General features: G+C 48.5%; 8 protein-coding genes across 8 annotated transcripts; 5 read left to right on the forward strand and 3 right to left on the reverse strand.

Moving 5' to 3' along the window:
- Positions 1 to 532: 532 nt before the first annotated feature.
- FSST1_011705 (Ctr copper transporter family-domain-containing protein) lies at positions 533 to 1136 on the forward strand (the record flags this gene model as incomplete). The annotated part of the gene is made up of 2 exons (XM_083234862.1): positions 533 to 580; positions 636 to 1136. 2 exons carry the CDS (start codon positions 533 to 535, stop codon positions 1134 to 1136), a joined length of 549 nt encoding a protein of 182 aa, XP_083081401.1.
- Positions 1137 to 2465: 1329 nt separating this feature from the next.
- FSST1_011706 (uncharacterized protein) lies at positions 2466 to 2990 on the forward strand (the record flags this gene model as incomplete). The annotated part of the gene is made up of 1 exon (XM_083234863.1): positions 2466 to 2990. The coding sequence occupies one exon, from the start codon at positions 2466 to 2468 to the stop codon at positions 2988 to 2990; it is 525 nt and encodes a 174-aa protein (XP_083081402.1).
- A 1024-nt stretch (positions 2991 to 4014) lies between these two features.
- FSST1_011707 (uncharacterized protein) lies at positions 4015 to 4902 on the forward strand (the record flags this gene model as incomplete). The annotated part of the gene is made up of 1 exon (XM_083234864.1): positions 4015 to 4902. One exon carries the CDS (start codon positions 4015 to 4017, stop codon positions 4900 to 4902), a length of 888 nt encoding a protein of 295 aa, XP_083081403.1.
- Positions 4903 to 5322: 420 nt separating this feature from the next.
- On the reverse strand, positions 5323 to 5887 carry FSST1_011708 (COX20 family protein; the record flags this gene model as incomplete). The annotated part of the gene is made up of 2 exons (XM_083234865.1): positions 5323 to 5561; positions 5617 to 5887. The coding sequence occupies 2 exons, from the start codon at positions 5885 to 5887 to the stop codon at positions 5323 to 5325; spliced, it is 510 nt and encodes a 169-aa protein (XP_083081404.1).
- A 499-nt stretch (positions 5888 to 6386) lies between these two features.
- FSST1_011709 (DNA polymerase epsilon catalytic subunit) lies at positions 6387 to 13255 on the forward strand (the record flags this gene model as incomplete). Its single annotated transcript, XM_083234866.1, has 3 exons — positions 6387 to 6994; positions 7042 to 7187; positions 7374 to 13255. The coding sequence occupies 3 exons, from the start codon at positions 6387 to 6389 to the stop codon at positions 13253 to 13255; spliced, it is 6636 nt and encodes a 2211-aa protein (XP_083081405.1).
- An 852-nt stretch (positions 13256 to 14107) lies between these two features.
- FSST1_011710 (uncharacterized protein) lies at positions 14108 to 16857 on the forward strand (the record flags this gene model as incomplete). The annotated part of the gene is made up of 2 exons (XM_083223743.1): positions 14108 to 15098; positions 15194 to 16857. 2 exons carry the CDS (start codon positions 14108 to 14110, stop codon positions 16855 to 16857), a joined length of 2655 nt encoding a protein of 884 aa, XP_083081406.1.
- A 2-nt stretch (positions 16858 to 16859) lies between these two features.
- FSST1_011711 (ASCC2 family CUE domain-containing protein) lies at positions 16860 to 18866 on the reverse strand (the record flags this gene model as incomplete). Its single annotated transcript, XM_083234867.1, has 1 exon — positions 16860 to 18866. One exon carries the CDS (start codon positions 18864 to 18866, stop codon positions 16860 to 16862), a length of 2007 nt encoding a protein of 668 aa, XP_083081407.1.
- An 882-nt stretch (positions 18867 to 19748) lies between these two features.
- On the reverse strand, positions 19749 to 21797 carry FSST1_011712 (uncharacterized protein; the record flags this gene model as incomplete). The annotated part of the gene is made up of 4 exons (XM_083234868.1): positions 19749 to 21290; positions 21358 to 21551; positions 21605 to 21688; positions 21752 to 21797. The coding sequence occupies 4 exons, from the start codon at positions 21795 to 21797 to the stop codon at positions 19749 to 19751; spliced, it is 1866 nt and encodes a 621-aa protein (XP_083081408.1).
- Positions 21798 to 22247: the final 450 nt, after the last annotated feature.

The following is a 22247-nucleotide window of genomic DNA, read 5'->3' on the forward strand; positions in this document are numbered from 1 at the left end:
GAAGGTCTGATGAAGCAATTGAGGCGAAAGATTTAGAGTTGAGCAGGAATGAGCACGTTTTACCAGGATTAACGATTCAAGATCCACTAAAGACTCTAAAAGACTCCAAAAAAGACTCCACAATGCCGCATTTCGAGACTCATCACTATCAATTTGAGCTGATTATCAACTCCCATATCTGGTCATTAAAACTATATTCGGGTCTAGCCATGACATGGAATAACATCCCCTCATTAATAGCCTCCTCTTCCCGCGGCAACAGCCTCGTACATCAACCTCGTTCCTACCGTTGATATAGCTTCTCAATTCTCCGGCTTCCAATTCGATTCTCCTCTTTTCGCCCCCTCCCAAGAACAAGAGCTCAATCATTCTCGGTGGACCACCTCAACTCCTGGCTTATTTACTTTACTTATTATCCGGGGGACAACCACTCATTCTCTGACTCAAATCTCCATATTCCGCTCCAATTCTTTCCTGATCTGCCATTGCCAATACTTCAAGTCAGACATATTCATCAGCTAAATCACCAAATATGGACCACGGAGCCATGGGCGGTGACGGCGCGGCCTGCAAGGTCGAGGTAATGAAGCACTCAACCGGATCCCACCAATTGATATTCATCTAACAAGTCTCAGATGCTGTGGAATTGGAACACGATTGACGCGTGCTTCCTTGCATCATCTTGGCAGATTAAGAACCAAGGCATGATGGCCGCTACTTGCATCGGCGTTATCCTTTTGGTAATTCTCGTCGAGTTCTTCCGTCGTCTAGGAAAGGAATATGATGCTCTCCTTCAGCGCGGCTTCCAGCGCCAAGCTACGACTCACAGCGTTGCTCTCGCCGCGGCCGGATGCACGGGAGCAGTTGTGCCCACGCGACAGACTTTGACCTACCGGGCATCACCTCTCCAGCAGTTTATCCGCGCCTTTATCCACGCTGCTACGTTCGCAGGAGCTTATATTGTGATGCTCTTGGCCATGTACTTTAATGGCTACGTGATTATCAGCATCTTTATCGGTGCCGGCTTGGGCAAGTTCTTTTGCGACTGGCTCGTCGTGAGAATCGATTTGGAGGGTTTGGATGGCCCAGAAGACAAGTCAAAGGGAATCGAAGAGACCACGGTGTGCTGTGGTTAGACGTGAATATGGGTGGATGGATTATTTGATTGAACAGTTGAGATACACATGTCTTTTGCATCATGAGTTGTTATTTAGCGATACCCAGCAGAAGCACTTTAGAGTTGAATACTTATATTTAGGAATGATGGTTACGTGACGTTCATTTAAAGTTGGTGGAAATGCACTACTAATAAGCATATATAGTATAATAGCTCTTGCCCGCGTGCTGTGCTTCAGCTTTCAACTTTTCAGCCTCTTCATCAACTTATAAACCCTGCAGACCTTTAGGTAGGACGATGAGGCCTTGTTCTCGTCATACAGCCACAGTATAAGAGATATGCAAGTCAAGCAACCATAGCCATCGAAATGATGCAAGTTAGGCATAGCACATGAGACTGCAATGCTCTGTGATGTTTCACAAAACTCGTGACATGTTTCATGATAAGTAGTTGACATAAACATTTCGGATCATACTATGTATTTATTTATCAACCCTGTTTCGCCTAAAGACAGAACAACCCGATAATTGTTGAAACGGGAGATTTGATTAGTCCTTGAACCGTTAGCCTCTGATATATCGTTCACCTACAAGATTATTATGTCACATATGAGCCGGGACCAAGCTCAACGAGAACACAAATGCTTGGAACAACGTTGTCTAACTAAGAGAGGATAGCCAATCGTTGACAATTCAAATCTAACTTGACACTGAAGTTGAGGACAAGGATGACGATCTGGTCTCGGCCGGCACCTGTTTGGTGTTGTACATAGTATGGAGTAGTACAAGACTAGCGGGGTTAGTAGTTAAAACAAACTCGAAATAACTTGCTCATATATCTCTCACGTTACAGAGTCTAGAATCTAGCTCAAGCACTCGTTTTTCAAGATTGTAAATGGTGTTTATATTTCTTTAACATCTTTCCACCGTCAGGAGAAAATAGGCTGAAATTGCCAAGGGGCTGTCTTAAAAGGCCCGTGTCGGATCTGTAATTCGGTAGCGGATCGAATGTTGACGACAAAAAGTCAGAGCGGCCTGGGACGAGAATGGTGGCTTCTTGCGCTCTGGTAGAATCACATTAATAAATACGTGCTCAATCCAGCTCCAGCCAACTTATGACCTGGGGTGATTTACAATAAACAGCCCCAGTCGCCGTCAGATTGACCACGCCATAGATCATAAATACACCATTAGTTACTTACTACAAAGACCGTGTGTAGTAATAGTTATCATTCACAACGATATTTGAAGTTGTAACTATCCTCTTGTTTTTTGCTTGTTTTTTCCCATCCTCCAGCGAATACCACTCCAGAATCAGTGTTCTGAACTATACTCAACAAGCCTCCATCATGTCTTCATACTCTTCCAGTATACCAAGTTCCTTCTCAGCATCACCAACTTCAAGCTTCGCATCGCTCTCCTTCAGCAGCCAGTCCTCTTCCTCGTCAAGAGAAGGCGGAACCGTCAACGATGAAATCTGCATGATCAAAACATGGTTCTCGGTGCTAACCGACGCCGAGAGAGCATCTGCGCTCGACTCCATCGCCGAACTACCAAGCCTGCGAGAAATCGAGCCCTTGATCCAAGCACTCAAGGACCGCAAGAAAGAGCTGTGGAGGCAGCAACAAGAGCTCATTATTCAACCACCAGTGAAGCCCAAGTGGACCATGCCTGCGTTTCCACACAACTCCCAAGACCCTCGATGGGCAGCTAAATGGCTTCGAGCTCTGAGGCTGCATAAATACGAGCAGTGTTTGGTAGGGTTATCTCCGGCTCAGGTATCATGTCTGGAGGACGAGGGCTTGCAGAAGCTCGGTATCGACACTGTTGGTGCAAGAACCAAAATGCTTCGAGTGAGTATCCCCAGAATTTGAAGTGGTGTTGCTCTAAACCAACTAACATTGCGCAGGCAATTCAAACCAGATGAAATACCTGGTATTCTGTTTGTTTTCCATCTTGTACGCAACCAAACGACCAACTGGCTTGGTCATGACGACACCCTTTTTTCATTACAACCGCCCAAGAGGCGGACATTTATTGTTGGATATTTTGGCTTAAATTAGGACTTGGTAAGGGAGAAAAGTGTTGTCATCGACAACATCATAATGTTAAAGCTAGCATGTAAAGGCGAGGTTGGAGTATTCGATACCTGTTAGTGGTCTGAAATCTAGACTACCTAGCATTAGTGGTATTTGCGTAGGTGGTTTGACTACTGGGAATTAGTGGCGTTAGGTTAGTACCTTTGTATGTATGAATTTAGGGGATGAAGAACATTACACAAGCTGGCGCAAAGAGGATGTCCTTCACATATTTGCTGACTGAATACCAAGGTAGATACTTATACACTATTGAGATATGGAAATGTATATTTTATTGCTTTTTATTAACTGCTGGTATGCTGTTGATGTCCGAAACAATGATTAACTACCTAGCGGCAGATCCGATCCGATGCTCATCTGGTAGTAAATCCAACGTGACCTGAACATCTCGATGCAACGCTGAATTTCCATGTGAATCACGAGGCTAATACTTGCAATCGTAGTCACGCAGCAATCAGCAATTCTACCGTGATATACATAGTACTAACCTTAGTACCTACAATAATTCAGCCCTCAAGAATTGTACTTGAATTATATCTCCCTTACGTGCCTCCCTTTTTGATCTACCCTGCAGTGCCTAATTTGGTACTTGCTCAAGTTAGAGTTACCAGGTGAAGGCAAGTGGTGCTGCGCAACGCAACTACGACCAGCAAGAACAAAAAAGCCAATAGACTCAACTTAACGCAGTACAGTCCAGCCCAGTCCCATCAACTCAGCGGACCCATCCAAGGTATCTCGCTCACCCGTTCATATCTAGCTACATCAATCAACTGAGGCTTCTCAACACAAACAATGAACAATGGCAACCGCGTCACCGCAAACAACTAATACGGCAAAACGCAAGCGAGGAGAAGAGTCTTGGGGATCATATACACAATTCACTTTCCAACTTGATCCCCTTTCGTTTGCCTTTCCCTCCGTTTCTACTACTGCGCAGACTGAGGATGGCAGCAATAGCCCGCGGTCATGGGTCACCCACAAGTTCCGTGGGCTCGCACTGGAAAGTGGGGGCGGGGCAGCCGTCAGCAGTGAAGACACCGATAATCTCATGGAAGAGTCGATGAGGAAGCGCCAGAAGCCCGATGAGATCATGAGAGAGGCTGGTATTGATGCACGCCCGACCGTGCAAGAAGATATCGAACTCGATGGAAACTCTGTGTTGCCTTCCGATGTACCTCTGCCGAGTATAGAAAGCTGTGTTCATGTACAAGCACGGCAACCACAGCAGCAACATGCATATTCGTCTTTAAACAGGCTACCCGAATCCAAGTCAAGAGTCAAGAAGAGAACAGCATCACCACCACTACGCATTAAGCGACCATCAAGACGCCCCCTTGACGACTCTGATGAAGACGAGGTCCAAATTGTCGACCCCGTCAGGGCTGCACTGACGTGGCACGAAGACGAAATCACCATCTACGACCCTGAAGACGAGGACGACGATGGTGTTGGAATCAACGGAATCGGCTTCAAACCTACCCCGGCTCTTGCACAAGCTCGTGCCAAGAAGCGGAAGCAGCAAATGGCTGAATATCGTAAACGAGAAGAGAGTGATGCACGAGCTCAACGCAGCCAACGCAGAGGGTGCGGCTCAGGAGTCAAGCTCAAGTCGGAGAATCAGTCACCACCGAGAAAGGTCAGATTTACAGACACGGATGCTTCCAACATTGCCATCACTACAGGATAACGACATCATTTGGGTGCGTATTTGGGCTTGGTAGCATGGGTTGGTCGGATGCTAGGGGCGGTTATAGATATTTTTTTACGGCTACGCAGGCGTTTGCAATTTTATCTGATGGGAAGTGGTATCTCGATGGTCAACACACACTTTTAAACCTTTCTTGATGGTTTAGCATTGGGCGAAGCCTAACAATTGCTGGAGAACACATCAAAGGCCTCACCAGGCCCCCTTTATATCTTACTCTTCAAGAGATCATATGTTTGGTGCAATTTGGAAGCAAACTCACCCAAGAAGCTCTGTACTTTCTCCTTTCGTCGGGGAGAATTCAGTTTTTACACTTTTTATTTTACCTATAGTCCGTAGCTATACCCAATGCACAAGATATACTCCTACACACAAATAGTACATGACAGCTTAGCTCGATGGTCACCAGATCTTGTACCATGGCTTCTCTGTCGCCTTCTTTTCAGCCTCCAACTTATTGTGCTGTCGCCTCGCCTCCTGTATCTTTCTTGCCTGCTCCTTCCTGTTCTCTGATACCACTTCGATATGTCGTTTCATTTGGCGACGTTCCTCGCGGCGCAGATATTGACACCATTCGTACGATGCCATGCTTCCGAGCACAAAAACTCCGACAGCCCAGTTTGCAGCACTACCAGCGTTTCCTACACTTGTTTTAGACCATGTTCGTTGCTACAAGTTCTTTTGTAGCCAACTGACCTTTAACAACGAACCTCAATCCTCCAATGCCAGCACCAGATGCAATTCCCGTGATGAAGCCTTGGCGAGCGCATGGGGTATTTGCAATATTGGTAAAGTCGTCCTTTTTGATCATAGACACGGCCTCAGAGATAGTCGGCCGAGTATTCGTCGATGTCGCACCATTTTCGCCATTGGTCGCGGCAGCTCCATTCTGCTCAATGGGTTTTGACCAGACATGCAAAGTCTTGTCGCCGGGCTGGGGTTGCCCTTCCTGTGGATTTGAAGCCATTCCGGGCTATATTTGCGACTCAATTGGTGACATCAAGGTTGACAATACCTTGCTAAAGTCGTCTTTCTTCAACAAGCACGTGCGATTGATTGGATGGACCGATGACGCTCGACAAGCAAGGCTTGATCAGACTGATTGGTCTGTGCACGAGTCGTTGCTCTGTCGAATTTGTCCATTAAACTAAAGTGGAGTCGTCGCGTCGCGAGGGCGCGTTTCAGCGCGTCTCACGCTTCCAATTTATGTACAAACCAATCTCGATCAAGGCTTTACCTACCGTCTAGGGACGTCCTTCATTTACTTGTTCCCACAGATACGCTCCGCTCATTGTTGATTTTTCAAATCACTTTTTTTTCTCTCTCGACTATTTAATCTCCAATTTGTTCTTTCCCTTCTGTCTTCTAATCTCTTTCTCTTATGCCCATTGTTCACTCCTTTGCATCGTCAACAGCCCCGTCAAACCACCCTCCTTTAGGGGAGATCCCCCACCAGGATACTCTCAATGCCTAACACAAGTCTTCGCCGCCCTCAAAAGGGCTTCCGGAGAGGAGGAAAGGTTGCCTACCATGGCAACCGTACACGCACGTTCGCGGCCTCGTCCAGGAACGAAGCCACATCGGCAGATGAGAAGTGGGAGCGGACACGGTTGGCGCATAGCATCGACGAGAACATGGGCTTTGCACGCTATGAGAGTGGAAAGAAAAGAGAAGGATGGCTGGTCAATATCCAACCCACGGCGATCGAAGACGAACGAATGCCCGGTGGCAGAGCCGCTGTTGATTGCTACTTCATCGAAGAGGACGGCTCTACCTTCAAGGCGACGGTAGAATTCGAGCCTTACTTCTTGATCGCTGTCAAGAAGGGCCGTGAGCCCGAGGTTGAGGAGTGGGCCAAGAGGGTTCCTGGAGATGGTGTAGTCAAGTCAATCCGACGGGTTGAAAAGGATGATCTCAACATGCCCAATCACTTGCTAGGCTATCGAAGGACATTCCTCGAACTCAAGTTCGCCAATGTCAACGACCTTATGGCTGCGAGGAGGGACATCATGCCCATTGCTGAAAAGAACAAGAAGAACATGAACGCCATGGATGCTTATGCCGAAGTTGCAACGTGAGTAACTTTTCAGAACCTGGCAGGACCACGCTAACAAGACACAGGCACGGGAACGGTAATTTTGACCTTTTTGACGATTCACGAGACGACGATAGAAACATGAACAGCGCACTTTCCGATGCCAGCGACTTTATTGTTGATATTAGAGAATATGATGTGCCGTACCATGTACGAGTAATGATAGATTTGGGTAAGTCTTTTTCTGTTCTACAGTTCCTTCCTATAAGCTTTACATGATGCTTGCAACCAAGTATTTGCTACTTCAGAGCCTTTTAAGGCCATGAGACCACTATTCACCATTGCCCTGATTATTGCTTTTTACACACCCTTATTATTGCTTCGCTCTTGCTATCCACATGCTTACCAAGACAAACAGATATACGAGCCGGTACATGGTACTTTGTAGAAGCCAAACACGGCGTCACAAAGATCTACCCTAACGAAGAGAGATCGCTACCGGCGGACCCCGTGGTAATGGCGTACGATATTGAAACATCGAAACAGCCCCTTAAATTCCCTGATGCTGCCTCTGATCAGATCATCATGATCTCGTACATGATCGACGGTCAGGGATTCTTAATTACGAATCGTCAAATCCTCTCAGAGGACATTGGCGATTTCGACTACACCCCTAAGCCAGAGTATCCGGGTCCCTTCATGATTTTCAATGAGCCTGATGAAAAGTCTTTAATCGAGAGATTCTTCCTCCACATTAAGGAGGCCCGGCCAACGGTCATCGCTACTTACAACGGTGACTTTTTCGATTGGCCCTTTGTGGAAGCACGAGCTAGTATCAATGGAATCGATATGTACCGAGAGATTGGCTGGAAGAAGGACAGTGAGGACCAGTACAAGTGTGCCTACAGTGTGCACATGGACTGTTTCCATTGGGTTAACCGAGATTCTTATCTTCCCCAAGGTTCTCGTGGTCTGAAGGCTGTCACCGTTGCAAAGCTCGGATACGACCCAGACGAACTCGATCCCGAACTGATGACGCCGTATGCGACTGAACGACCCCAAACACTCGCCGAGTACTCCGTGTCAGATGCTGTTGCAACGTACTATCTTTATATGAAATATGTCCACCCCTTCATCTTCTCTCTCTGTACGATTCTGCCGCTGAGCGGTGATGAAGTTTTGAGAAAGGGAACGGGTACCCTCTGCGAAATGTTGCTGATGGTGCAAGCCTATCAGAGAGAAATTGTGCTTCCGAACAAATATATCACACCGAAGGAAGCCTTCTGGGAGGGACATCTTCTCGATTCGGAAACCTACGTTGGTGGTCACGTCGAGAGTATTGAAGCAGGAGTGTTCCGAGCTGATATCCCGGTGGACTTCGCTGTCGACCCTGGAGCTATTGACGAGCTTCTAACCGATCTCGATGCCGCTTTGAAGTTCGTGATTACCGTGGAAGAGCAAAAGAAATTCGAGGACGTGGAGAACTACGACGAAGTCAAGGCTCAGATTATCGAGAGACTCAACAAGCTTAAGGAAACGCCCAACCGTCACGAAAAGCCCTTGATCTACCATCTTGACGTCGCCTCCATGTACCCCAACATCATGACAACCAACCGATTGCAGCCCGATTCCATGATTCAGGAGTCTGACTGCGCCGCTTGCGATTTTAACCGACCTGGTAAGACATGTGACAGGCGAATGCCTTGGGCTTGGAGAGGTGAATATATACCTGCAAAGCGAGATGAGTACAACATGATTCGGCATGCTCTCGAGAACGAGAAGTTTCCTGGAAAATTCCCCAGCTCTCCCATGCGGCCGTTCCAGGACCTGAGTGCAGACGAACAAGCCGCTCTTGTGCGAAAACGTCTTCAACTGTATTCTCAAAAGGTCTACCACAAGATCCACGACTCAACAACCATTGTCCGAGAAGCAATCATTTGTCAACGAGAGAACCCATTCTATATCAACACCGTACGAGACTTCCGTGATCGTCGTTATGACTACAAGGGCAAGGCAAAGGTGTGGAAGGGAAAGACATCGACTTTGCAGTCCGCTGGTGCACCTCAAAATGAGGTTGATGCCGCAAAGAAGATGATTATTTTGTACGACTCACTACAACTGGCTCACAAGGTTATTCTGAACTCTTTCTATGGATACGTCATGAGAAAGGGATCTCGTTGGTACTCACTTGACATGGCTGGCGTTACTTGTCTGACAGGTGCTCACATCATTCAAATGGCTAGACAACTTGTCGAACGGCTTGGACGACCTCTAGAGCTGGATACTGACGGTATTTGGTGTATGCTTCCAGCAACCTTTCCCGAGAACTTCGCATTCAAGCTCAAGGGCGGAAAGAAGCTCAACATCTCATACCCTTGTGTTATGCTTAACCATCTTGTTCACGCCAAATTTACAAATCATCAATACCAAACGCTTGTTGATCAGAAGACTCTCAAGTATGAGACACACAGCGACAACTCTATTTTCTTCGAAGTCGACGGTCCTTACAAGGCCATGGTTCTACCAACGTCAAAGGAGGAGGACAAGAATTTGAAGAAGCGATACGCTGTTTTCAACGACGATGGCAGTCTGGCTGAGTTGAAGGGTTTCGAGGTGAAGCGTCGTGGTGAGCTGAAGCTCATCAAGATCTTCCAGCAGCAGATTTTCAAGTTTTTCCTCGAAGGAGAAACACTGGCTGATTGTTATGGAGCTGTCGCAAAGGTCGCCAACCGTTGGCTGGATGTGCTGCACAGCAAGGGTACAACACTGGCAGACGAGGAGTTGATGGAGCTTATTTCTGAGAACCGAAGCATGTCCAAGACCCTGGAAGAGTATGGCAACCAAAAATCTACCAGTATTACCACCGCCAAACGTCTTGCAGACTTCCTGGGCGAACAGATGGTCAAAGACAAGGGATTGAACTGTAAATTCATTATTTGCGCTCGGCCCAAGAACGCACCCGTCACAGAACGAGCTATCCCCGTTGCCATCTTCTCCGCGGAGGAGTCAGTCAAGCGAACGTATCTGAAGAAGTGGTTGAAGGAGGAGCCCACTGATACTGATCCTCGTGCACTCCTCGACTGGGACTATTACCTAGAGCGATTGGGCTCTGTTATTCAGAAGCTCATCACCATTCCCGCGGCCCTTCAGAAAGTCCGAAACCCTGTCCCTAGAGTGCCGCATCCCGACTGGCTTCAGAGGAGAATTAACATCAAGGACGACAAGCTCAAACAGAAGAAGCTCACTGACATGTTCAAGAAGAGCCCACTGGAGGACATCACCAACATCAACGGCGCTGGGATGGATGATGTAGAAGACTTTGGCAGTAAGCTTTTGAAGCCCAAACAAGTCAGCGCGATCATAGCATCCTCTCAGGCTGCTACTGTTCAAAAACGCAAGTCTCCAGAGCCGGCGGAGAACCCTGATCCTATGTCTGCACTTCCCCACGTTATGCCAAGTGCTTCAGAGAATTATGAAGAGTTCCTGATGTATCAGAAACAGAAGTGGAAGATTCAAAAACAGGCCAGAATTCGCCGACGACAGTTGTTCGGTGACAGAAGAGGCGGAGCAGTCAACAACCTTCAACAGACGTTCATGAAACAGGCGCACACTACCTACATGAGTAACTGGCAGGTCTTGCATCTCAAAACCACTGAAACTCCTGGCATTGTCATGGCATATGTCTTGATCGATGCCAAGATCCACACACTCAAGGTCAACGTTCCTCGCCAAGTCTTCCTCAACCTCAAGAGTAAGGATCTGCCTGATGTTGAGGTCGATGGCTGCGAAGTCGAGCAAGTCAACTACACTTTGCCCAACGGCCACCCTTCCAGTCATCTCTTCAAGTTGACTGTATCTGAGGATGTCTACTTCAACGAAAGTGAGAAATTCTCTCTGCTTTTCAACCACCCTAGTGTAGAGGGAGTTTACGAGAAGCAAGTCCCACTAAACATTCGTGCCGTTTTGCGTCTTGGAAACCAATGTACCATTGACGCATCGCAGCATGCTGTTCTCGGAAAGGGCCTCGAGCAAGGTTTCGACCTAGCAGGTCTAAAGCGGCCAGCCAAATCGCGAACTTATCTCGACACCTCCCCTCTGGCTTACATCTATATCTCGCACATCACAGCAGGCGAACGCCAGATCTTTGGCATCTTCTCTACCACTAACGACCAAGCCCACGTTGTCATCCTGCAGAAGAACAAAGACTCTGGACAAGATCTCCCCAACATTACCAGGATGTACTCCGAGATGCTCGCTCGACGACATGCCGAAGCAGCTGGCACGAACTGGCAGGACTGCTTCACTTATCAAGAAAAGCTGCACATCAAGATCACACAAGTGACTACTCGACGCAAAGCTCATCTCGAAATTAGTGATGTTGTAAAGAAGATGCGCAAGGACGAGCCGAGACCACAAATGATGGTCATCCAGTCCTCTCAGCGACAGCTTCTTATTCACGATGTCCCAATCCTGGGTGAATTCCCAGTCCTCCCTCTCAAGTACGATATCGCAGACAGCTCGTTGCCACCCCTGGGCTGGCAGTCTGTTATCGCCAAACGCATTGTTGGGCATTACCTTGGTCTTGGATCGTGGATTCTGCACCTCACAGCCTTGGCTCGTTATGGCGACGTCCCTCTATGTAACCTGGAACGCGACGATCCTCGTTTCCTGATCGACATCGCTTACGCACGTCGCCTTCAGGCCAATGGTGTCGTGCTTTGGTGGTCCCCAGGCGCTCGTCCGGATCATGCTGGTTATGAAAAGGACGATCTTCTCGGCCCCCTGGATACCGTCAAGATGCCAAACATCAACAACCCCGGGACCTTCTCATCAGTCTGTATCGATCTTGATGTCCGAAACCTGGCTATTAACACCATCTTGACCTCGTCTCTCATCAACGAGCTAGAAGGCGCAGACTCAGTCTCCTTCAACCCTGCTGCTGATGATTCTGAGACACTTGCTTCCGAAAATGCTTTCGCCAATGCTGGCGTGCTTGTGCTTCGTGAGATGGTCAAGGCTTGGTGGACAGAAGCTTGCCGCGGAAGTACCATGGCTGATGTTTTGGTGCAGCATCTCGTTCGTTGGGTTGAGAATCCCGACTCCTTCATGTATGACCGAGCCCTGCACTACTATGTGCAGATGATGTCTCGCAAAGCCTTCCAGCAGCTTATGGCTGATTTCCGCCGAGTGGGGTCTCAGGTCGTTTTTGCGAACGCCAATCGCCTCATTCTTCAAACGACCAAGGCTGAAGTTGGCAATGCGTATGCGTACAGCCAGTATATCATCAAGTCCATCAAGAGCAAGCCCCTCTTCCACTTCATCGATTTGGAGATTAAAGAATACTGGGACTATCTTGTTTGGTATGATGAGTTCAATTATGGAGGAAAGGGTTGTCAAGAGGTCGTGGAGGCTGAGGAACAGACCCTTGAGACAATTATGCACTGGCAGATGGCCACTTTCTTGCCAGTCCTACTCCAGTCAACCTTTCAAGACTGGGTCATTGAGTTTATTCAACTTATGCACCAGCTCAAGAGACCTCACAATGGCGATCCTGATGCCACACCTCGCCTGACACAGTTGCCGAATAAGGGCTTGGAAGAACATGAAGGTCGAATTATCCTGGGCAAGGCATTTGAGAAGCCTCTGAAGAAAGACATCATCGGTCTCCTCAACAGACAGAAACGCGAGCAACTTCACCCGGAGCTTGCTGGCGACTACACATTCCCTGACCTTCCCGGCTCTCACCTCAACCTAAGTAACCCCATCCTCGAGCTTGTTAAATCACTCATGCAAGTACTCTCCCTTGACAAGAACATCACATTGGAGGCTCGTCTCCTTCGAAAGGAACTTTTGGCTCTGTTCGACATCCGCGAGTTCTCGAAGGAGGGCACATTTGCCAATCCATCAGAAAGTCTGCGACTTCCCCAGGTATCTTGTGACAGCTGTACCATGATGCGAGACCTGGATCTGTGCAGAGACGAGGATCTGTTTGGTGAAGGTGCCGCATGGTGTTGTGGCTTTTGCGGGACTGAGTTTGATCGTATCGCTATAGAAGAACGATTGCTGGGCATAGTAGAGAGTTGGGTTGTTGAATGGACAACCCAGGACCTCAAGTGCGTGCGTTGCGGCGCTTTGAGAATGAACGACTTTATGGAGCACTGCACTTGCAGTGGAGAGTGGAAGGAGGTAGTATCACGTCAGGACGTGAGCAAGAAACTGGGGGTTATGAAGAGGGTTGCCAAATTTTACGGGCTAAGAATGCTCAGTGATGTAGTAGAAGGATTGCATCAGGGTTTGTAAAAAGGAGTTTAAGAGGATATGCATGGAACAAGGAGTTGAGAAGGCATTAAGGGAATTGCAAGGGTCGCATATATATAGATACACTTGTTTAATAGGATAATGATTCTTAATACCTCTTTCGAATGAACGAGCCCATTTATGCTAAAGTTGTGCACTCTAATAAATATGCCTACTATTTCTCTTGTGACGATTCTCATTGTCATTGCTGGTTGAGCTGAAAAGTATTGGATGTAAGCATATGCACCTTTACTTTGGAAGTAATTGTAAGAATTTATAACCCAACTTCTGAAGTGTTTATTGATTACCTGTCTACTGGGTAGCAGAAAAAATAGCCTCCTAAGTCTTAGGGTATAAAAATAAGTAATCGAAAGACTATAGCCTAAGGGGCATAAAATAGCCTACTAATTTCATCTCTTGTAGGTACTTCCAGCTGTCAATTTTTCTGATACCCCGAGGCCTGTTTGAGGTTAATCACTGTAACCAGATGGCTTTTATCCGCGTAAATGGTGGTGACAAGGCTGATTCGCGGAAGGTGCCATGCCGCTACTGCCATGCCTGCGCATGTAATCCCCCTCCCTCCCCCACCTTGGCAGTAGCAACTTGTAAGACGAAGGAAGGAAGGAAGGAAGGGAGGTACCTTCCCGGGATAATGGTTCGCCTACACCTGCAGAGGCCGCCAGTATCTCATCTGCAAGGCAGCCGCCTTCTGACTTGTGACCAAAGAAGAAGGACCCGAGCCCCAATCTCATTTTTCTTATAACCCCCTCCATTTCTTCTTTCTGTCTACCCCCTCAATTGTTGCCTTGACGAAGCCACCTAGTAAATCTCCATCTCGTGCACTTTTAGTCAACAATGGATCATTTCAAACGTAAAGACCGCCGCGGGGCCTTTCATGTACAGTCCAACGGTCTCGGCCCCACAGTCCGGCACGGAACTCTACCAGCAGTATCCACGCCTCCGGTTACAACATTCTCGCCAATGCCGATGCCGATGCCGATGCCGATGCCGATGCCGATACCAAAGAACACGGCTTCATTTGATGTCCTGTCTTTTGGCTTTGAAACTCACCCAGTGCAGTTAATGCAGTCCGAGTTCACAGGCGACTACTATCGCTCTGCATCTCCTCTTAAATTAGACCTGGATTCCTATCTCAACTACGCCGACGAGCCTGACAATCGAGAAATGAGTACTATATCTAGTATAAGTGCAGACACTTCTTCTTCTACAGGTTCCATGTTTTCTTCTTCTTCAACTGATACTGGCGATACATTGACCGTCCGGAACGGTCGGGGTCGTTCCAGAGGCCCCAGTCCTTTGAGTCGCAGCGGGCGAACTAAAAGCCTTGATAATCCGACGCCTTCTTTTGTTTGTCTGGGTCCTCAGTGCCAGCTGGCTTTCTCTTCCGATAAAGAACTCAAGTCTCATGTTAAATCCTCTCACACCTATATATGCAACTGGGCTGGCTGCGATCAACCTAGTTTTTCTACCAGGGACGGTCTCATTCACCACGTTAAAGTTCAACATCTCGTCATTTGCCCATCCCCTGGCTGTACAGAAGCTTCATTCCAAAGCATTCGTATTCTTCAGTCCCATATTTCTATGGCTCATCCCGAGGATGGGAAAGATGATGCAAAAGAATGGGAACTTCCAACGAAAGCTGCCGATAACACGAAGAAAGGCGACAGGTCGTCTTCAAGCAAAACACCCGTTGAAACTATTACATCGCGGAAAAGAAAGATTTGCGATCCTGAGGCAGAAATAACTTTAGGCTTGTCTCGATCAAAACGTCAGTGCCTGGATCGACTCCGCGGTGTTGTTGAGAAGCGAGCCAGGAAGAGTGCAGGTGAGTGTTGAATATCTTCCCCCAAGCATATCATCACGCCACATATTCTTCAAACGATCAGCCTGTGTGAACGGTCGTAAGTTAACACTGCAAAGGTACACCACGAAGTGCAGAGAGCCCTACAGACCTTATTCGAGGACGAGCGTCACGGCGTATAGAAACAACAAGTTTTCCGCTGGTGTTCGAACATGCCATACTCCCTTTCTTGTCACAATATCTACCCCTTTGGGTCGGACCCCGCCACGTGGTGACTGTCACTCGAGGCAAGTCACCACAGATGAAACGAATTTGTATCATGGCTCCAAACAAAATCTCTCGGGCTCGCAAGGTTCTAATCGTGAGCCACGTTCAAGACCTTATTCCAGCCAACTTTTCAACACTTGTCACTTTCGTCTTTGCACAAGGAGAAATAAACAGAACCGTGACCTGGGCTCGTGGCCTAAGTAAAGACCACAAGGACGATATATGCTCTGCCCGAAACCCTTATTTTTTCCGTGATCCTTGTATGGGCGATAGTATCGGCGTTACAGGAAACGGTGCATATGACGATAGTACGGCTACACTCGGTCCTTGTATAACTGTCGGTGGTGGGAGTTACTGGCTGGGTAACTTCCATCCTTTCTTGGAGGCATACCAAAAACTTCCGCAAGAAGTGCAGGTCGAACATCCTTCCTCTCAAGATCGCAAGCGGTGTATAGAGGAGGGGCACGATGCCATGGCGCAAGAGACAAGTTTCGGACTCGGCAGACTTGAGGTAACATCGGGACTCAACCTCAAGACAACAAGAATCTCGCACGATCCCTACTGGGACGACTGTGATATGGACAAGCCGCTTGTTGTAACAGACTGGGCTCTTATCGGTTCTCGCACTTCACAGGCAAACGTTCTCCGGCGGTTTCCTTCGGAGACTCTGCCACCAACTCAAGACCCTATCGTGGTTACCACAACGGCTATCACGCCAGGCGCTGACGTTCTGTCCAGTGGTCGAACATCTGGATACCAACGAGGACAGATCTGCGAGATCCCTGCATATGTTTCAGGTGACGAGAATCAAACCCTCAAAGCTACTAGAGAATGGTTTATCGAAGAGCCGTGGCCGCAGGATGATGAGGATGCCTGGATCCGCGGTGGCATTGGTGTCAACGGCGATAGCGGTGCAGGTGTTGTGGACGCCAACACTCATAGCCTCATCGGACAAATATGGGGTCGCAATAACTATTGGGGATCTGGACAGCGTGTCACCTACTTCACTCCCATCGCAGACATCTTCGACGACATTCAAGAAAAATGCGGGCAAGAGTCACGTCCTAGGCTTCCGCAGCATCGCGATGAAGCAAATTGTTTCCCTTTGCATCCGTCATGCCGTCAATGCTTTGATCTACGAGCATACCTCAATAGCAGTAGAAGAAGTTCACGAATGTCGCTTCAAAGTATGATAATGGGCATAGGTGACGGCGACCAGGATCTCACCTCGATCGAGGCAGTTTCAGAGCTAGCTACACCAAGGGATTATCACCGCTATCCGGGAATAGAAGAGGCAGGTGCTTCTTTCAATGACATCGTCTCGCCAGCAGGGCCGAGTGGTTATCCTGGCACTCCTATGATCGCTGACATGAGGAGCCCCTATGCCACAGAATTGGATCTTGAGGATTTATGGGAGCCAAAAGCTGGGAGCTCTACTCGAGCTCGAAAGAGAACATCCAGTTTTGCCGTAGACACGGGACCAGAAAGGTGGAAGAGGCTGAGAGCTGATGGTTGAGACTATCCCGCGAGTCCCCCTCGCGCCATCTTCTTAGCTCGAGCATCACGGCGGTTGTGATTTGCCCGAGATCCCTTATTTGCCTCTTTATTCTTCCTGGCCGATTCTGTCTCCTTCTCACCAGTAGGTCCTGCGACATTGCCTCCTCTACCGCGACCACGCCCTCGGCCTCGGCCGCGGCCACCACCTCTACCGCCCCTGGATGACCCGCCATCAGGATCACTTCCTTCTTCTCCTGATCCAGCTGGTGATGCTCGCCAAGAAGTGCGTTCTATTTGCGCCTGTTGTCCACTGAAGGCATACTTTGCTTCCAGTCGCCGCTTCTGCTGCGGGTTCCTCACAAGTATGAGAGCCCATCCCTCGATTGCTTCGTCGGTCATGCCAGTATCTTGTCTGAGCTTGGCTCGTGGACTGCCACGTCTTGTCGCGGCATCCCGATCGAACAGCTTAGAGTCAATCTGGTAGGCGCGGAAGAGTGCTTCTTCGTTGCCGTCACTCGCCGCATCAGCTTCCTGGTTGGATGCATCAACGGTACCTCCCACATCATCAGCATCGTAAGTATCGTCACGTTCGTCATCATCAGAATCGAATGCTGCCAGGGCAGAGAGAATGGCCGATTTGTTCGGTGCGTTTTCTTTGTCTTTGAGCATGTCGTCGGCGTTTTTGCCGGGTTTCTTTCCAAAAGAGACCTTGGATACATCCATTGCGAGTCGGTCGAAATCATCATCGTCAAAAACATTATGCCGTGTAGGAACTTGGGGTGGAGTAGGTCGTGGTGCAAGATCTGCGTGTCTATTTTCCGGATGCGAAGACCTAGTCATGGTTAGCTGGCAATCGGCTAGATGGCAAGATGCATCATACAAGGGTTCGCTGCGGTCCGCGTTGGACAAGTGAGGCGGTAAAGTCTCACTCAGCAGGTTCGCAACGACTTGTTCCACATCCTCCCCGTATTCATCAAGACATTTGGATACAAAGCCAGATCCAAGGTCAGGAAATAGATCTTGCACCTGCGTAATCTGACTCATCCTGTGAACGTGCATGTCAGCATCCGCTTCCTGTTGTGTCTCCTTTCCTTTTCCTTTGTTGACTTTTCGTCGCACCAGTCGTTTGGGACGAACCATTGCACCCTTTTTGTAGGTCTCGAGTGCTGTGATTCTTTTCTTGAAGTTATCCGTTGCTGCTCCGGAATCTTCTGCCCTTCTCAGTAGAATCTTTAGTAGTGGAGTGTTGGTGATAAGTTCAGGGACAAGAGAGTCGTTGACATTGAGGGGCCCGGCCTTGTGGGCATCAGCCGCTTCCTTGAGAGCATAGAGTTGATCGCTCAGCATAGACCACTTGGCTGGCTCGACATCTATGAGCCCGATAAGACATAGATAGGTGGTTGTCAATATCACCTTCCGTAGAGGTGGGTTCATAACTCGAAAGCACACAATAAGGGCGTCGAGGAAATCGGATCCCGCAAGAAATAAGGTGCAGGTATCTGGTGAGGCATGCAGAAGGTGATTAAGTCGTATCAGGCGGGCCTCAACTATCTTCAAATCTCCCTTGATACCAGCCTCCAGCTGGGGGATAAGCTGCTTCTTTAGCCCAGTAAGACTCGCCTCTGTCGGGACAGTACGCTGCTGAAAGAGTTGGGCAATAAGAGGTGCCGTGGCTTTCCGGGGGAATATCCTCGCAATATTTGCCAAGAATTCATAGTTGAAGAGTTGCGTAGGCGGAGAGACAGAATAAACTCGTGAAGTGAGTTGGAAGACAAGTTTAGGTAGTGTCGTTGAGTAAGATTGTAGGATTGTGAAGCCTGCCTCTGCTGTCTCTTCTGCAAAAGAGGAGAGAAACGTTGGGGTAGAGTCATCGCGAGATAGAGATGTCTTGAGGTCCTTTTCGGGGAGTGCGACAAGAGCACGGCAGATTGACGTCCAGGCTTGAAGAAGCGAGTTCCACTCGCTAGAAGAGAGGTGTTGTCGCCATGATGATTTGGGGAAGGATGCGAGGGGCGGTAAAGATGCCATCTTTATTGAGAGAGATGGTTCTCGATGTTTATGTACAATGAGAAAAGTTGGTGTCTTTGACTTGTGGGTTTTGAGTCAAACGAGGAGCTGTTCTTATAAACTGTTGCTCATTAACACCACAAGAATCCGTATTGTGGCTCAAGCGTTTGCATCGCCGGATGATTCATCAGAAAGTGGATTCTCACTGCCTGCAAGCTGATGGATGAAGTCGACTTGGAGATCGAATGACTGGCCAACCAACGTGCCATAAGCTCAAGCACTAATCCATACATGGCTTGGGGCATAAAGACACCTCAGGGTATCAGAAAAATTGACCGCTGGACATATAAGAGACGAAATTAGTGGGTCACTTTATGCCCCTTAGGCTATAGTATTTAGATTACTTATTTTTATACCTTAAGACTTAGGAGGCTATTTTTCTGCTATCCAGTAGAGACAGAAGGAGCTGCCCTGGTCGTTAGTGCCGCAAATCAACACCAAACTAATGGAAGCAGGAAGCAATTAGAGATGATCTCACTTTAATCCACCTGCCTCATGTTGAGATTCTCTATTTATATGTACCTAGAAGAGATTGATCTGGATTATTGAAATCTCAGTCAGTTACTCGCAAACTCAGCTTGGTCACATTCATAAAAGAATAACATCACCAAAAGCAATAAGCAAGTACCCCAAACTTGGCTTTGGTTGTATGTTTTTGTTGAAATACGGTTTGATCTAATCCTATACAACAACCCTTCCTGTTCATACACAACGCCAGTAGATGCTCAGAGCCCAAAACTTCTTGAATAATCCAACGCCTTTCCTCACTCCAACTCTTCTCGTCTCTCTCATCATATATAACACGCTCAGTGAGGTGGCTCCTCATTCTCTTACTGTGGTAACTTAAAAATCCCACAACGTGCATTCCCGTGGTGGCGGTAACTCGGGCATCAAGCCGTCCTGGAAGGTACCTGTCTGTGCGAAAGCCATCCATTGAGCTTTAGACTTGTCATCATACTTCTCCGAAGGCAATTCTGTATCCGCTGAGTATCCTGGTGGTCCATCTGGAAACCACACCCGCCGCCATGATCCATCAAATTCCTGAATTCCGGGCTTACCCTCCTTATACACAACAGATTTGCCCTTGAACATGGTGAGTCGTCCATCCATACCCTTGGAGCTGTAGCTTTCGACTGGCGGGTGCTGTCGGGTACTGTTGGGTGGATACGGGCTCCCCGGGGGAGCGCCTGCTGGCGGCAGTTGCGACGCGGATGGATTCAAGGAGGTTTGCGTAGGGTTTGAAGGTTGACCGAAGGGGTTTGCTGCTGGCTGAGAAGGCTTGCCGAATGGATTGTTGGCTGGCGGTTGGTTGTTCTGTGATGAAAACCCATTGGCCTGGGGTTGCGATGGTTGTCCAAAGGGATTGTTCGCATTTTGAGTCGGCGTAGCATTAGAGGCACCGAACGGATTAGATGCTGCTGGTCCCGCAGCATTTGATGGCTGCCCAAAGGGCGACGTCCCTTGCGCAGGTTGGGAAGGCTTCCCGAACGGGCTCGCTCCAGCATTATTCTGGTTATTGTTGTTCGCTCCAAAGGGGTTGGCATTCTGGTTGTTCGCTGTACCAGCACTGGGAGCACCAAAAGGATTCGCTGCAGGTGCATTGTTGTTGGCAGCGTTTCCAAAGGGACTAGAGTTATTGTTTGTTCCACTTGGAGCTCCAAAGGGGTTTGGCTTTGCACCAAGTTGGCTGGCTTGTCCAAAAGCACTGCCTCCTGCGTTAAGCTGCGACGGTTGGCCAAACGCACTGCCCTGTGCGTTCGGTTGCGATGGTTGACCGAAAACGCTGCCTTGTGCATTTGGTTGTGACGGTTGACCGAAAACGCTGCCTTGCGCATTGGGCTGGGAAGGCTGCCCGAACGCCGGTGTACCAAAAGCGCTGGGCTTCGTACCTAGCGTTGAAGGTTGTCCGAAAGCTGAGGGTTGAGCGGGTTGTCCGAATGCTGATCCAGACTGTCCCAATTGCGAGGGCTGTCCAAATGCTGATGGCTGCGCAGGCTGACCAAAAGCAGAGCCTCCCTGAGCTGGCTGTGACGGTTGACCAAATGCTGGAGCTCCAAAGGCGCTTGGTTTCGCACCCAGAGCTGAGGGCTGTCCGAAAGCACTTACGCCGGTCGATGCGCCGCCGCCAAAAGGAGATGTATCGTTGTTGTTGTTCGCTCCGAATGGATTTGACTGCGCTCCCGTGTCGGCAATGGTAGATTTCGGTCGTTTTCCGACAAGGAATTCCTCAAAAGGAGCTCCCTGTGTTCCTTCCCTGCAAATATCGTGTCGATTTGGGTGGTTGTTCTCGGCGCTGACCATAAACTCGACGGCTCCTTTGACATCGCGGAGGGCGGTTTGTATTTGTTGCTGCGCGTTCGTGTACAGCTCTTGCGCTTCGTTCAACTACAGCCGCATCACGGATTAGCTTTGGGGCGTTCCATATGAAGAGAGCGATTGACTAGGTGCTTACAACTTGCTGCTCGTTTCCTGAGGCCTTGCCCATCATAAAGTGCAGCCGCAACTCCTCAAAACTCTGTTCGCGTGGGAACCCGCCAAAGAGCTGCCCAGGAGCGTCTCTCCCTGGCGCATAGGCTGAAAGGATCCATTGCGGTACCTCGGTCGTCAAATCTTTTTCGATGGTATCGGCGTTGATATTGTATTTTTCTGTTAAGTTGTCAATTATTTCCGTTCTTGTCACGTTCGAACACCCTTCGTACCAGCTGCGCTCTGGTTGTTGCCTACTCCTAGAGCTCCAAAGCGGTTTTGATCGTTTGGGTTGATGTGCTCGTTACGACACCTATCTATAGATCAATTAGCATAGTTAAGACAGAGATGAAGGCTCATTTGGAGTGAGGAAATCATACTGCCAAACTTGCAGTTCCCCTGCTGGAAGAATTTGCAGACGGTCATCTTGATGGATGATTAAATGCGTTATCGTGGTTAGATTTTGGGGTAGAAACTTTGACACTATCAGCCAAAGTCGCCGTATGAGAAACTACCTCATGACGTTTGAGGGTATTTTAGCACCAATGGCAGGAATTTGTCCGTTGTATTTAGAAGAGTTCTTGTCAAGGAGTGAACAGAAGAAGGATGTGGTTGAAGAGAGTGTAAAACAAAGAAAGCTTAGACAGTTGATGGGCCTTACAGCCTTTCCCAGCCTCGCTGGGGCCGTCGGGTTTTTGTGAACGCGGCAGGTAAGCTCTCGCTACCTGCATCCATTCAATATTACAGTGGGGCTTGATGTACGCTAAAGTGCCTGTCCCTGAACCTCAGCCTATTGTTCGGGCAACTACCTACTCTGTAATCGATTCCTATCCATTAAAATCAATACAACGAGTGCCCAAAGCATACAGCGTTTAT

The sequence above is a fragment of the Fusarium sambucinum genome, chromosome III, assembly GCF_050947815.1.
Source record: "Fusarium sambucinum isolate potato_lamoka chromosome III, whole genome shotgun sequence".
In the NCBI taxonomy this organism is placed as follows: domain Eukaryota; kingdom Fungi; phylum Ascomycota; class Sordariomycetes; order Hypocreales; family Nectriaceae; genus Fusarium; species Fusarium sambucinum.